The sequence below is a fragment of the Ammodytes marinus genome (assembly GCF_949987685.1).
Source record: "Ammodytes marinus genome assembly, chromosome: 10".
In the NCBI taxonomy this organism is placed as follows: domain Eukaryota; kingdom Metazoa; phylum Chordata; class Actinopteri; order Uranoscopiformes; family Ammodytidae; genus Ammodytes; species Ammodytes marinus.
Genome location: NC_137214.1, coordinates 15,475,364 through 15,491,350, shown reverse-complemented (window position 1 = coordinate 15,491,350; position 15,987 = coordinate 15,475,364). Strand labels below are relative to the sequence as shown.

At 40.7% G+C, this 15,987-nt stretch overlaps 1 protein-coding gene across 2 annotated transcripts; it reads left to right on the top strand.

Moving 5' to 3' along the window:
• The first annotated feature begins 731 nt into the window (after positions 1 to 731).
• slc9a6a (solute carrier family 9 member A6a) lies at positions 732 to 14,671 on the top strand. 2 transcript variants are annotated; one of them, XM_080035233.1, is made up of 16 exons: positions 732 to 1,144; positions 2,422 to 2,627; positions 2,807 to 2,884; positions 3,053 to 3,129; positions 3,311 to 3,423; positions 3,991 to 4,096; positions 7,165 to 7,339; positions 7,687 to 7,783; positions 8,037 to 8,125; positions 8,304 to 8,417; positions 8,659 to 8,770; positions 9,239 to 9,392; positions 9,898 to 9,928; positions 10,031 to 10,116; positions 10,643 to 10,748; positions 11,127 to 14,671. In XM_080035233.1, exons 1-16 carry the CDS (start codon positions 850 to 852, stop codon positions 11,403 to 11,405), a joined length of 2,118 nt encoding a protein of 705 aa, XP_079891359.1. In that variant the 5' UTR covers positions 732 to 849; the 3' UTR covers positions 11,406 to 14,671. The 2 variants fall into 2 exon arrangements, with proteins under 2 accessions (XP_079891359.1, XP_079891360.1); XM_080035234.1 differs by having other exon boundaries at positions 7,645 to 7,783.
• Positions 14,672 to 15,987: the final 1,316 nt, after the last annotated feature.

The window sequence follows — 15,987 nt, the reverse complement described above, 5'->3', positions numbered from 1 at the left end:
GGGACTGATATAACTAAAATGAATGCATAGTTGTATAGTTTTGCCACACGCTGAATTGACCTAATAGGAACTAAATAAGTGGTAACAAGTAATTCACCATCATGGACCCATTATAAGATTCATCCAATAGAAAAGAGTAATTTCCTAAGGTAATTTCCTTTTTACCTGAACGTTACATTATTCACCCTCTGTATCGCGAGACTTATTTCACGCCTGGCAAAATGAAAATAAAAAAATCATAAACTATTTGACAAAATATTCCAATTACATAGTTTAACTTTATTTGTTGTCTATGAGAGACACCTGTCATTAATAAATAGTCCTTGGGGAAAAAATTATAATATATATATTTTTTCCTACAAAACATTTTATTAATCCCTAGATTCTTATCTAGGGCCAAATTGGATAATATATCAGAAATAGATAAAAGAAAAAAAAACGTTTTATTCATCTCACTTCCTGTTCAGAACGACCAAAAATTTTGGTTTTCATAATAAAAGCGCTCATCTATAAAGCATCGTCAGCTTTGAAAATACTGCGTGAAAAATGACCAAATCTCTCTCTATCTTTTTTACGAATCGCACAAATTTCACACAACACGTTGCTCTAAGATTTTTCTATCAGGTTGAACTTAAAACCACGTAGCATCCCACTATGGGGCTTTTACACCGAAAAATATTGTACACGCTCTGGAATGTTTTTTTTCACTTCCGGGGCGGAATCGATTCCTCTGTTGATGTCGTCTTACTGCTGTCTCTCTCTACTCTCCTCAGTTCGTGGTTAATATTTCCCCGAAGTTTGCAGTTACCTACTACAACATTGCGGCGTTTTGCCCGCCCAGCAGCCGACATGGCGTTTAAAGCGACTGTCAGCGGCGCGTTGAGGGCAACGAGGACGATGTGGCTGCTCGTGCTAGTCAGCCTGTGTGTGTGCGTGTGTGTTGGCCGAGCATCATCACCTCAGGAGGAGAACAGTGCCATGGAGACCATCGTTACAGAGAAGCGGGCTGAGGAGAGCCACCGGCAGGACAGCGCAGACCTGCTCATCTTCATCCTGCTCCTCACCCTCACCATCCTCACCATCTGGCTCTTCAAACACCGGCGCTTCAGGTTCCTACACGAAACTGGACTGGCGATGATTTATGGTGAGATGCTCCAGCAGCAACGTCACCACTGTCATCGTCATCACCAGCACAAGCATTTATTTAGTAAAACATTTTTTATCACATGGTAATATGTGTTGTTGTTGCTTCATCCTCGCGACACCTGCAATAGGCTACTAAATAGGCTACTACGCATTTTAGTCCATCTACACCAGGTTGTTCCAGGTAACACACGCGTCGTTACGGCGGTCTAAATACTTCGTCTGCACCCTGCTCCGTCTTGAAAATGGCAGTAAAGCATCATTGGCCCTCGGGGAAAGCCTGCCTAGAATCTTACTTGACCGCATTTTCACCCCTCGATAATGAATGAGCTTGGGATATGTCATTTGGAGAATTCTGCATAAAGTGTGTCCTTATAAACCTTTTCCATTTCATGGTATATTTCATTTACTGGCCTGTCATACTGTGCTTTTTCTGTTACTTACTTCTTTACATTTCAGATAAATACAATAGGCCTACTTTTCTTCTTTACTACATTCATATTGCCGTTGTTTAAATTTTCCTTCCAGAAAACAACATGTGACACGCTTATAGAATACAACACAGTGGGCAACGATAAATACCATTACCTCATCCCTGCCTTTTTGGCTTTAGCTTTGGAAGTCAATGAGAGACTTTCCCCCTCTAAACTTCTCACATGGTGGGATTTTATTGAATTGTTTTAGCTCCAGAAAGAACAAGTTGTAGCCTAGAGTATTTCACAAGAAAGTCAAGAAAAAAGACACAAATGTGTCTGTGAGAACTTCATTTTGTTTTCTTAATAATGCTGTCCAATGAATCATCTCACAAACCCTCAGATTTATCTTGTGATTACCAGCCACTGTGTCCTGACTGGAACAGAGCAGTGTTAGCGTTTCCTGCTTGATAAGTCAAAATGTCTGATATGAAAAAAGTTCAACCACTTTCCTTCCACCAAAACTCAGTGTGGGCGTGTAAATAAATACTGGGCTTGTTTGACTTCTGCACGCTCCAGTTAGTTTTGTTTTCAACTGTGAAGATATCAACTTACATGTTTGTCATTCTGAAAATTGAGTAGTGTTTGGTGACACATAGATTCCGTAGCATTGCATAACTCGACTCCCTCCTCCTCCTGACAGTGACTACTACAGGTTTAATGGACGGATCAGCCAGTAATAATCATAACACAATTTTATACTTCATTTGGTTCGGTAAATATCTGACAAGCCGGGAATTTATTGTTGTGACTACAATCGGCTCACATAAATCAATGCTGCCCTCTTTCCCACCTCTTTTCTCAGGCGTGCTGGTTGGCGTGGTCCTGCGCTATGGCATTCACGTTCCCGGTGACTTTAGCAATGTGACTCTGAGCTGCCATGTTAACTCCAGCCCCACCACTCTGCTGGTCAACGTCAGTGGTAAATTCTACGAGTACAGTCTGAAGGGAGAGATCAATGCCAATGAGATGAACAATGCTCCACATCGGGATAATGATATGCTGAGAAAGGTACAACAGGCCATCCGGTTGTTTATTACCACAATAAGTTGTAAAGAGAGTGTATTGTTAAGTATACAGTACATATATATATTTACACACACACATATGGTTCACTTAGTTACTTGAGTAAAAAAAATGAAGTTCTGGTTATGAACTAAAATACAAGACTTTTCTTGTGTGTGACTCAGGTGACCTTTGACCCGGAAGTTTTCTTCAATATTCTCCTACCACCCATCATCTTCCATGCCGGCTACAGCTTGAAAAGGGTACAGTAGGATGTCAGGCACACACTCTCTCTCTCTCTCTCTCTCTCTCTCTCTCTCTCTCTCTCTCTCCTTTTGCGTGACTCATTGCAACTCACTTTAGTCTTTCACTTGTGATTATTGTCAAAATAATGGATGATTGTTGACGTGCTGAATTGCTTTGCCTTTCAGAGACACTTTTTCCGTAACATGGGATCCATCCTGGCTTATGCCTTTCTGGGGACGCTCATTTCCTGTTTTGTTATTGGGTAAGAACACCAAGAATGACACATCCCAGGGTCTGGTGATTTCATACATGCAAACTGCATATTGTACCCACAGAAGACATTGCAGTGCCAGAGCAGTATTCATGTATTTCAGTTACAGTGGTGTTAAAGGGCCTATAATGGTGATGAATTGCAAAAAAAAAAACTGTTATTCCTCCTTCAGGGCAATAATGTACGGCTGTGTGACGTTAATGAAGCATGTGGGACAGCTGCATGGAGACTTCTTCTTCACCGATTGTCTCTTCTTCGGAGCCATCGTCTCCGCCACAGACCCCGGTACGAACACAGTTATTACCAGTCGTCTTCAAGGTTTTTTTCTTGCCTACAGAGTACATTTATTATGACCCAAAATCACTTTAACATCCCAAGCTGCTTGTACAGAGTCTCAAAAACTAGGACAAAGGCACAAACAATTCCTCATCAAGCTAAAGTGTTATCAAAGAGAAGTTTGTTTTCACACCGGAAATATGACAAAAAAAGCATCTGAAGAAATCCCATAATATCTTAATCGCTCAATTCTTGAGTTTAGTTTTTTGATGGATGCTATTTTCACCCAGGTACCCAAAAGTGAAAACATATTTGAATTAATGCTAGGAAAAACATTTGTTATTTAACATTCCAAAAATTATAGTTTGTTTTGTGCAAGTCTGGCATTATGCCCTATCTATTAGAAGTTAATCATGCGTACATACTTTACAGTGTAAGTGTATAGTACATAATTTAAGCATAGCTCCTGGCACTAGCTTCCACCATGCTTAGTGATGCGTATCATCATTATGCGGGCCAGCTCTAACATATAGAGAAATAAGCAAAGGTATTCAGCAAGCTCCTCTTTGTTCACAGTGACGGTGCTGGCCATCTTTAACGAGCTGCAGGTGGATGTGGATCTCTACGCTCTGCTGTTTGGAGAGAGCGTGCTCAACGATGCGGTGGCCGTGGTTCTGTCCTCGTAAGTCGCTTAAAAAAAACAAAATGAGTCTGAAATCCATCCTCGCACAGCAGTGACTGTGCACAGCAGCTAAGCTAAGCTACTGGTTTATAGGGAGAAATGGCGAGAGTTCACATTTGGTATCGATCCAGCCCGTGACCTTTCAGCTAACCTAATAGCAGCTTCTCATTAACGCAGTGCTACATGTTAGACGGTCCCTATTCGAACACTCAGGGGTTTTCTCCTCTTCTTTGTGAGAGCGTTATTATCTCAGCAGTATAGTAGATTGTAATGGCAGGCACAGTGGAGGGGCCGGTCTCTGCAGAGAGACTCAGACCAGCCCATTGAGCGGGTGCACTAAGTAGAGCAATGGCATTGTGGGGCCTACTGCTGTGCCTTGGGACAAACATGACAAACCACAGGCCATTTGGTTTTTTCCACTCTGGCTCATTCAACTAGAGATGCAGAAGAGCTATTTTTGGTTGGTAAATAGTTTTTAATGTCGCCAGTCGGCTAAGAACACATACACATTCCTATTATCTGTGAAGATATTGTATACTGTATGCACAGGATGCCAGAAATGCCTTGTTTTTGTGAGTGTGGAGGCTTGGAATTGAGAGGGTGAAAAAAAAAAAAAAAAAAAAAAAATATATATATATATATATATATATATATATATATATATATATATACAGTCATATGAAAAAGTTTGGGAACCCCTCTCAGCCGGCATTATAATTGACTCTGCTTTCACACAAAAAAGATAAAAGTGGTATGTCTTTAATTTACCAGGAACAGCTAAGTACTGGGATGTTTTCCAAACAAAGATTTTTTGAAAAGCAGTATTTAGTTTTATGAAATTAAATAAAATGTGAAAAACTGGCTGTGCAAAAATATGGGAACCCTTGTGGTTTTGCTGATTTTAATGCATGTAACAGCATGTAAAACTGAGGACTTTAAACACAAAATTGGTTGGATTATGTTGTTAAGCCTTGAACCTCATATAAAGGTCTGTTTAATCATGATAAAAGGTATTTTAGGTGCCTAAATGCAAGTTCCACTTCTCTTTGACTCTCTGCAGAAGTGAGACAGAATGCGATCATCAAAACAGCTCCCAAAAGATCTTAAAAACAAAGATTATTCATTGTCATGGTTTAGCGGAAGGCTACAAGAAGCTTTCCCAAAGGTTTCAATTGTCAATTTCTACTGTAAGGAACGTTGTCAGGGAATGGAAGGACACAGGCACAGTTGCAGTTAAACCCAGGTCTAGCAGACCAAGAAAAGTGCAAGAGTGGCATATGCGGCGGATTGTGAGAATGGTTGCACACAACCCAAAGATCACCTCCAAAGACCTGCAAGAACATCTGGCTGCAGATTGTGTATCTGTACATGGTTCTACAATTCAGTGCAATTTGCACCAAAACATCTGTATGGCCGGGTGATGAGAAGGAAGCCCTTTCTGCGCCCACGCCACAGATACAGTTGCATGGAGTATGCAGAAGCTCATTTAGACAAGCCAGCATCATATTGGAAGAAAATGCTTTGGACTGATGAGACAAAAATTAAGTTATTTGGTCTTTATAAAAAGCAGATGTTTTGGTGCAAATTGCGCTGAATTGTTGAACGATGTACAGATACACCATCTGCAGCCAGATGTTCTTGCAGGCCTTTGGAGGTGATCTGTGGGTTGTGTGCAACCATTCTCACAATCCTCCACCTATGCCGCTCCTGTTTTTTCTTGGTCTGCCATACCTGGGTTTAACTGCCACTATGCCTGTGTCCTTCCATTTCCTGACAACGTTCCCTACAGTCGAAATTGACAATTGAAACCTTTGGGAAAGCTTCTTGTAGCCTTCCCCTAAACCATGACAATGAACAATCTTTGTTTTTCAGATCTTTTGGGAGCTGTTTTGATGATCCCATTCTGTCTCACTTCAGCAGAGAGTCAAAGAGAAGTGCAACTTGCATTTAGGCACCTAAAATACCTTTTCTCATGATTAAACAGACATGTCTATGAGGTTCAAGGCTTAACAACATAATCCAACCAACTTTGTGTTTAAAGTCATCAGTTTTACATGCTGTTACAGGCATTAAAATCAACAAAACCACAAGGGTTCCTATATTTTTGCACAGACAGTTTTTCACATTGTATTTTATTTCATAAAACTAAATACTGCTTTTCAAAAAATCTTTGTTTGGAAAACATCCCAGTACTTAGCTGTTCCTGGTAAATGAAAGACATACCACTTTTATATTTTTTTTGTGAAAGCAGAGTCAATTATAATGCCGGCTGAGAGGGGTTCCCAAACTTTTTCATATGACTGTATATATACTGTGTGTGTGTGTGTGTGTGTGTGTGTGTGTGTGTGTGTGTGTGTGTGTGTGTGTGTGTGTGTGTGTGTGTGTGTGTGTGTGTGTGTGTGTGTGTGTGTGTGTGTGTGTGTGTGTGTGTGTGTGTATACTGTATATACTGTATATTCCATTACATTTTATCACAAATGTACCTCAGCAAAATATAATTAATTTTTTATAACCGACAAATACCCTGCTATATTTTAAATACCTCTGCTACGATAAAATCCCTCTCATCCCAGACTCTTTTTATAATGTTTTCGTCAGTCAATGCACAGGATTTATGGGAAAGCATCTTGAGCTCAGTGTACACTAAATATGCAGTCTAAAGAATACCTTACATATCTGTACTTATTTCCACACAGCAGTGCCTCTTCAGTAGACCTTTAAGGGAGCCAATTTGCCATAAGTTTGACTGTTAACACTGAACTATTTAAAACAAGCCTGAGACTATTTTGTTCCAACCCTGTGTGACCTCTAGACTACTCTGATTTTCTCTTTATCTCAACTCCCCAAGTTCACACAAGTCCACAAGTTCTTATTGTGGAAGCTTGCTCCTTAACAACCTTGAAAGTTTGGATAAACATGCCCTTCACAGAGACACAAACTACAGTGGTTGAAGGTGCTTTTATTAACACAACTGTTTACACTACAAGTTAGGCCAGTTCTATCATGCTGTACAAATATGCTGCCTCTACGTTTTCTACTTGTTTGGTTAAATTGTTGTGTTATTTCAGGTCCATAGTAGCATACCAGCCTCAAGGAGACAACACTCACACCTTTGAGGTGTCGGCGATGTTCAAGTCTTTTGGCGTTTTCCTGGGAGTCTTCAGCGGCTCCTTTGCTCTGGGGGTGGCCACCGGAGTCGTCACCGCTCTCATATCTTTTTGTCATTTTAATAATGATATACCTGTATATATACACAGCCCTGGAAAACATTGAGAGACCAGTCTGGAGTTTTCTTAAATCTTTATCTCTACATTACCTGCTCAAAATGCTCTAATTTACAATATTTGTATTGTGAATTTGGTAGAAATGTTGTCAGTAGTTTATATTATAAAACCAAAATGTTCATTTTACTCAAACATATGCCTCTAAAGAGTAAAACAAGAGACACTGACCATTTGGAGTGGTATCTTAATTGTTTCCAGGGCTGTATATAAATATTTGAGTTTCTATATTATGTAGTATGTTAAAATATGAATTCATTTTTTCAGTTGTTTTACTCCTTGACTTTTCATTGTCCGCACGTGACCAAGTTTACAAAGTTGAGGGATTTCCCGCTGTTGGAGACGGCTCTGTTCTTCCTCATGTCATGGAGCACATTCCTGTTGGCCGAGGCCTGTGGCTTCACAGGTAACACACACACACACACACACACACACACACACACACACACACACACACACACACACACACACACACACACACACACACACACACACACACACACACACACACACACACACACACACACACACACAGCAACCACACGTGTCATGGAGCAAGCACAAACTTGACGTACAGATATTACATTTTAACTTAGTTATTGTTAATAATCAACTTTTTGGGGGATTTTCTACTCATGACCCTTCCCCCCGTGTTGCAGGTGTGGTCGCAGTGCTGTTCTGTGGAATCACTCAGGCCCACTACACCATGAACAACCTGTCTCCTGAATCTGTGGAAAGGACCAAACAGGTCAGACCTGGCAACCACACTGCTGCTCAATCACAAATTGTGTCAATTTACAAGCTGGGAAATGACTGCATTGATATAAATGCATTTTTCTTCTCCTTTTCTTCAAGCTGTACCACCACCGCTAGAGTGGCTGGTGTGTGTTTGTGACACAATTTATTTTGTTTCTCTTGTGTTACAGCTGTTTGAACTGCTGAATTTCCTGGCAGAGAACTTCATATTCTCCTACATGGGTCTGACCCTGTTCACCTTCCAGAGCCACTTCTTTAATCCCATGTTCATCGTCGGAGCTTTTGTATCTTTTTTTTTGCATTTGAAACTCAACAGGTGCAAACAAAGCCTGATAATCACACCTGCTCAATCACTACAGCGACTATTTATAGAACCTTTTAGCTGCCATCGAAAAAGAGGAAAAAAAAAAGGTTCCCAAAATCGTATAACTAACCAACCAGAAACAAACGCTAATTGTTCCAATGAGGCGGTAAATAAGCTCGGCACTGTTTTGTTGCCCTATCCTTAACCTTGTTCCCAACCAGCTGGCTGTGTTCGTGGGAAGAGCTGCTAACATTTACCCTCTGTCATTCCTGCTTAATCTGGGCCGACGCAACAAGATCAGATCCAACTTTCAGCACATGATGATGTTCGCAGGTCAGTAGTATACCGATAGAAGAAGGTATTTACTGTCTATATTCACTGTAAATACATCTGAGTTAAGAATCAGACTTTGCAAGAAATGTGAAGACACTTAATAAATGTTCCTTTTTTTAACCCACTAAAATACTTTTAAACCATTTGATGTTAATGCTACAGTGCGTAACTTCTTTCGACCCCCCCCCATGAGGGGGGTGGGGGGGTGTTTTTTCTTGGCAGTAGAGTAAACAACTGAAACATTTTCTTGATCGCTTATTAGCATTTGCAGAGAGAGCTTTGTGGAGCTGATAGGCTTAATCAACTTTGATTCAACTGGTTTGGGAATGGCTTGAAAGAAGACGAATTTCATATATATTAAAACATTTATGCACTTTTGCTTCAAGTAAACGGAGTAGATCTAACTTGTCTCACATGGGAACTTATATGCTTGTTTTTGTGTAACATTGTCCGTGCTGTGCTCTTCAGGACTGCGAGGCGCAATGACCTTCGCCCTGTCCATCAGGGACACAGCGACGTACGCCCGTAAGATGATGTTTTCCACCACTCTGCTGGTGGTCTTCTTCACTGTGTGGGTGTGTGGAGGCGGCACCACACAGATGCTATCCTGCCAGCGCATACGGTACGCCTCCTCTTTTTTAACACTAGAATAGGGGTTTCTACGTGTCAGGGTATTTCAGGTCATCTCAAAAGAAAATTATGTGGCGGCGCTTGTGGTGTAGAGGTAAGGGCGCCCGCCCGCCCATAGAGGCTCAGTCCTCAGAAGCAGCAGACCACAGGTTCGAATCTGGGCCGTGGTCGTTCTCTGCATATCATTCCCCTCTCTGCCCCGTTTCACCTCTGTCGCTCCAAACTGTCTTATAAAAGCATTAAAGAAAATGCCAAAGAATTATCTTAAAAACAAAAAGAAAATAAGAAAATTACATTTCCTAATGATTTTTTCTGACTCATCTGGTTCTTCTATGGCCCTACTACTGGTGGATGCCCAAGGATTATTGTACACCTTTTATGTTGAACTTGGCTGCTCAAGACCTGGCTTAATGGGAGGTTCCAATAGTGTTTTGCTCTGACCGTTTACATTTGCAGCTGATTCACATGTGTTTTTTTCCCATCCCCCTTTTGAACAGAGTGGGAGTGGACTCTGATCAAGATAACTCTGTAAGTGTGTCCCTTGTAAAATACGTATTACTGCAAAGTGACTGGTTTACAAGGCATGTGAGAAAAATGCCTACTAACGCACATTTGTGTTTGTTTGTACAGATGAGCATCACTGAGGGCCCAGAGAGAAGAAGCACCAAACACGAAAGTGCCTGGCTGTTCAGGATTTGGTACAACTTCGACCACAAGTATCCTTTGTTGACAAAATGACAAATGATTAGTTTTTCTTAATTAACTCATATTTTGTCTGTGTTTGAATATGGTGTGTTTTTATAGGTTGCTGTCAATTTTGTCTCAACTCTAAGGAAAGCTAGACACGTAGATGGCCAGCATCTGACAAAAAATGCTAATACAGTGCAAAAACTAGAATCTTTCGAAGTTGGATAAAGGGTAAACTAATGCTACCAGAAGACTGCTAGTGGCCCTCAACGTGCTCCGGTTGAGTGGTGACGACTGTGTTTCACAGTGTCAGACAGCAGAGGGAGCACGATGTATACAAATGATCTCTTTTATTAGCTGTGCAGTATGAAGGTTGTTAAGACTAATGAGATCTTTCTCTAAATTACCTAATTAAAACCCATTCAATTTGATCGCTTTGATATGAACAAAAAATACATACTTTTTTGTTAATGCACATAGTTAGAATTCATTAGTTACACGTTGTGTGTATGCACCCTGTGTGTGATATGTCCTTGACTGGCGTCCCCTCCCTAGCTACCTGAAGCCCATCCTGACTCACAGCGGTCCCCCTCTCACAGCCACTTTGCCTCCCTGCTGCGGCCCCCTCGCCCGCCTCCTCACCAGCCCTCAGGCCTTTGAGGTCAGACTCTGGTTCACCTAGGAGCTAGATTAGGATCAACTGTGTTTGTTCAAGTTTTATCCTGTATTAATCATGAAAGAATGTTATTTGATGAATCGTGACACACAAAGTTTTTTGTTCTGGAGGGCAGACAAGGAAACAATAACAGTTATAAACCAAACTGTGATGAATAGTTAGGCATTGTGAGAAAAAGAAAGGGATTTTCTTTTATCAATAAACCATGAAAAAAAACGCTTCAAGTAGACACCAAAAAAAAACACATTTGAACCTAGAAATTAGCATAATACAGTGGCTTGCAAAACCCTTGAAATGTTCCACATTTAGTCACATTACAAACAGAAAACAGAAATTAATTTTATTTGGATTTTATGTGACCAGAACGAGTGCCAGCTGAAGGACGACGACTCTGACCTCATCTTGACGGACGGCGACCTCAACCTGACCTACGGTGACATCACAGTTAGCACAGACGCTAGCGGGGCCCACACTAGCGGCGCTGCCGGCTCTGGCTTCACCAACTTAGCCACCTCTGAAGACCTGGACAGAGAGCTAACGTACGGAGACCACGAGCTGGTGATGAGGGGCACGCGCCTGGTGCTGCCCATGGATGACTCGGAGCCGCCCTTCACAGACCACAACAACCGCATGAGGATGTGAAACTCCTGAAGACCCTGAACGCAACACTCAACACAACCGTCCCATTCCAACTGACCACCGAGCCATCCAGCAAGAGACCAGTACAAGTCCTTCTATCACTTTTTTTTTTTTGATAATTTTTCTCTATTACTTCATTCCTCTTGCTTGATTCCTCTCCACACGTTCCCTCACTCCCTCTAGTGGCAAATCACTGTCTCTACCTCATTCTGTCGTTTTCCACACCTTTTTATTGGCATCATTTTCTGCCATAATTGTAACATATTTAAAATATTTGAAATATTTATTTGCAAGGGTTTTTCTTTGCGATTTGATTTCAAGTATGTTTCTCCTTGGTTCGAAATTCAAGTTGTGTCAGTCACCTTTCTGTAGCATTTGCACAGAGGTCTAGCAGCATGTGTTAGTGTGTAAATGCAAGTACCAACCACTAGCCTAATGTCGATGTACAGTATATCACCAGAGTACTATAACTTTGATATGCATGCTGAGGATGCTTGTTTTGTTTTATTTTGTGTGAGAGGTCGAGGGCTTCTGTGTTTTTGGGTCTGACCCTGAATGTTGCTGCCGTCTCTCTGTGCAACAGAGGCATGCTGACCCAGTGGACAACTTTACTGTACATTTTGTTACAATCAAGTGCCTGGGAATTGTAGTTTTTAAGCCTGGCAGTCCATACTGGATCAGCTCTGTAAAAAGCAGAGCCAGTTCAGCATGGGCAGTCACGCAGTTGTAGTTTTCCTTTTTATAAAAAGTATTTAAAAAAAAAAAGAAGAAAACACACAAAAAACTAAACATACACCTGTGTCCATAAGGTAGCAATATACTCAGTGTGTGCTATCGCCTGTAAATAGTGAGTAACGATGTGATGCCAGTGTGAACCTGGCGGTGAAAGTTGTGGATCTCTCCCAATGACCTCGGACTGTGACATAGAGAGGGACTTTCCACCTTACTTTTAGAAGCTGACGTCTCTCACAACAGAATGAAGGGCTGTTGTTGTTGTTGTTGTTTCCGAGAACGAGATCCAAACGAGTTTTAGCGAAGAAACGCTCTTTGTGCCATTTCTGCCATTTTGACATTTTCTGAAAAACTAAATGCGGACAACCTTGATGTGTTTTGTATTTTTTTTTTGCTTTTGCAACAGGGCATACATATATTTAAGCGGAATCAAGTTTGTCATACACATTGCGTTTTGTGTATACATTTTCTATTACAATCTTCGCATTGACATTTTTTTCTCATGAAATGAACCTGAGAAACACAGACACGTGAATTTAAAGGAACTTAGTACCATGTTATTGGTTAGCACACAACTGATTTTGTGATTATAATATCAGAGAACAAATTGTTTCCCTACATGACTTTATTAGGGCTACAACCAGCGATTCTTTTTTATCATCAATTCATCTGGCAACTGTTTTTCTTTATTATTATTATTTTTTTGGGTTAGTTTAAAAAAGTGAATAATGCCAATTTCCTAAAGCTTAAGTTGACATGACATGTGAATGAAAATCCCACAGATATTCACTTTGTAATCATGTAAGAATAATTAAAATAGCAAATATTTTTCGCAATTCATTTTTATGTCAGTTGACTAAGATTGTATTGCCTCATTGTTGCAGCCCTAAATCTAGCCAATCAATCAACCCTGATATGAGCTGGAATGTGCGTTTCTACTGTGGCAGTTCATCATTGTGAGGATTGCCAGAATAGAGCAATAGTTGTTTCTATGCCGGATTATACTTCTTCGCTGTGCACAATAAGGGTTCTTGAGGGTCAATGATTTAAAGATTGAAGAGGAGTTTAATAGAATACACACTATTCCAACAGTAGACATGAATTGATGTGTTACATTTGACAGTGAGTCAGTACGAGAATAGCGGAAGGCTTTTAGTGATCTCTTTCGGGTGCAGAGTGTAGCAGCTGTTTAACAGGAAGCGTTGACAAGGCGTCACCGTGGCAACACTGTGTTGATAGGGACAGAAGCCAAAATACACTCCAAAAATGTAGAATTAGTTGCAACACAACTGTTTCGTGGTTGAACCTCTTGGTGAACCAAAGAAAAGAGGGGGGGGGGGGGTGAATGCAAAATGAATGCAAGGGTGTGATGATTGAGTGAAAGTAAAGAGGAAGGGTAGTTAGTTAATCTGTGTGTGTGTGTGTGTGTGGGGGGGGGGGTGATACAGAGATGGAGGGAAGAGCTTTAACATATCACTTTTCCTCCCTCAGTTATCTTCTGCTGTGCAGGAACTACTAACTGAAAGTGTTCACATACAGTATATATTTTTTTTTTCATTTCATCCCAGCATGCCTCTTTACACCACATTACCCAGGAAGTGAGCCATCCTGCCACCATTTTATTCTTTTCATTTGTGTCATTGGTGACTTTTATTTTTGCTGAAGGGAAACAAAGTAAAAAGAGAGAGATGGATCATTTGCACTCAACCTTTTGAGAACGTTTTATTCTCTTTTGTATGCTTGTATGTTTGTTTTATCCAACAGCTTTTTTTTTGATATTATTTACCTTTGTATGTTTTTTTGGAAGTTGGTGGACAAAAATTAGCAAATTCATGTCTTACTTTAATGAATCTAATTAGAATGAATGTTTAGCTGAACATAAGTTGGTTCATTTATATATTTCTTTGTACAGAATTAATTCCATGTTGCAGCGGCAGACCGGATGGTTCAAAGTGCTCTCATACTGTTCTATCCTTTCACATTGCCATGAGGTACTTTGTTTGTACGTATGCAACAAATTGCTGTTTGAATGCTGTTGTCATGACGTCCAGAGAGCACGAATAAGTCATCTTCCGCTGGTGTTGAAAATGTCTTTAGAAGAAGAATATATATATATAAATATATAATCAGAATGTTGTGCCACTGTTCTTCAATTGACACATTAAATAATTTGAAATCTGCAAAAAGTTGATTATAGGTGTCAGTGTTACCTGCCTAGCGCTCTGCCAGTGTGTGTCCTCTCTCTGTCCTCTGAATGGTGACTCGTAATTGGCTTTGATCATTGGAAAAATCTTGTCTGAAGTAGCTGACCAAAGAGGCCTGCTGTGCTTTTTGTGTTTTCAGACAGTCCACTCTATCTTTATACTGCACATTGTCTGTGTGCATGAATGTGTGTGTGTGTGTGTGTGTGTGTGAGTGAGAGAGGGAGACATTGTTGTGTACATTCTCTCCTCCTGGTGTGTTGCAGGTACTGACTGTTTAAATCTGTGTAAATATACTCTCACCTGTTCATGTGCGTGCGACGGTCAATAAACAGAAGCCTGTGCTGTTGATTAAAGCTCTCGCTGTAATGGCGTCCTCGTTTGCCTCGCTTCCTGTTTTATTGGATGTCTGGGTTGTGTAAAGAATGTGGCTGCGGAGCTCGTCACAAGAAGTATAAAAAGAAGATTAATGCCAGGAGTGATTTTTATTTGAGTTTCATAAATCCAAGAAGGGATTTTCTCATCGTGCTCCGAACAGGTTTATAATCTGCATAGCTTTAAAATATGGCGAGTAGCCCAGGCCTACGACCTGTTAAAGATTGTCAAATATTCCAGTGGGATGAAGTCAACTTTAGACTCGGGCATAAATGCAGGGTTAAAGCTATAGTGTGTAAATTCTATACTGTTCATAAAAAGTAGCTATCCACCTTTTATCTGTTGAAATGGGTCCCTCCATCATATAACATGGGTCTGCAGTCCATTCTATTGTTTTTGCAGTTGCAGAGTGAAGAGTGTTGAAAAATTATGTTCCTTCTGCATCTCAGGATTTGATTTAGCCTATACATTTTCCTCATAAAGTGCACCAGATTGATGCATTTTAATTTAAAGGTACACATTTTCTTCCGGGGGGGCATGCCCCCGGAACCCCCAACAAGGACCAGGGTCCCTCCCACAGTATCCCAAAACCCTGTGGGAAACACTGCCTTCCTGTTTTTGACATTAATTGTGTATGTCTGCGGAAAGTCAGTGTACCTGAGTTGATAGGGAGGGGGGGGGAGTCTGGGCCCAGGGGCCCATTACCTCATAATCCGTCTATGAACCAACTGGATTCCACAATCTATTTTCTTTTTACGGGGAGCGTGCACAAGCATTATTTATATATAACAAAAATAAGTGGGGGGCCCCACACTAGGTCTTGAAACGGGCCCCCAGATCGTTAAGGCCGCCTCTGCCTGTAGACATATGTAGCCTGTTAGGATGGTTCACATGGTAGAACTGCACTGTTTAATTTTACAAGCCTCAAATGTTGGAAATTGTAGCCCTAATGTGGAAAACTTGGGGCTCAAATTCTATACACTTCATTGTGTCTTCAAATCTAAAAGCAGTATTAACGTGTGAGTAATGATGAGTCTCAATGGGTTATTCCTCTGGGATAGGGATTTCTCTTTTCACCCTGGATGTATCAAACCTTTTAGCATGTGACTTAGGGCTTAATGACTCCTCATCATGCTACATTTGATTGAATAAATCGAATTAAAAAGTTTATATTAAAGGCACTTGTGAAATTCGCCTCAAAGTTTGATCTAATATTCAAATATTTTTTTCACAATTTGACTTGCCGTTGCCAATCTAAAAAATCACCATGTATTCAT

Excerpts from the sequence above, each read along its gene's own strand:
- slc9a6a (XM_080035234.1), top strand. The coding sequence starts at position 850 with ATGGCGTTTAAAGCGACTGTCAGCGGCGCGTTGAGGGCAACGAGGACG. Across the intron at positions 2,628-2,806 it reads ATAATGATATGCTGAGAAAG|GTGACCTTTGACCCGGAAGT; the intron begins GTACAACAGGCC and ends TGTGTGACTCAG. Across the intron at positions 7,340-7,644 it reads ATTTTAATAATGATATACCT|TTGTTTTACTCCTTGACTTT; the intron begins GTATATATACAC and ends TCATTTTTTCAG.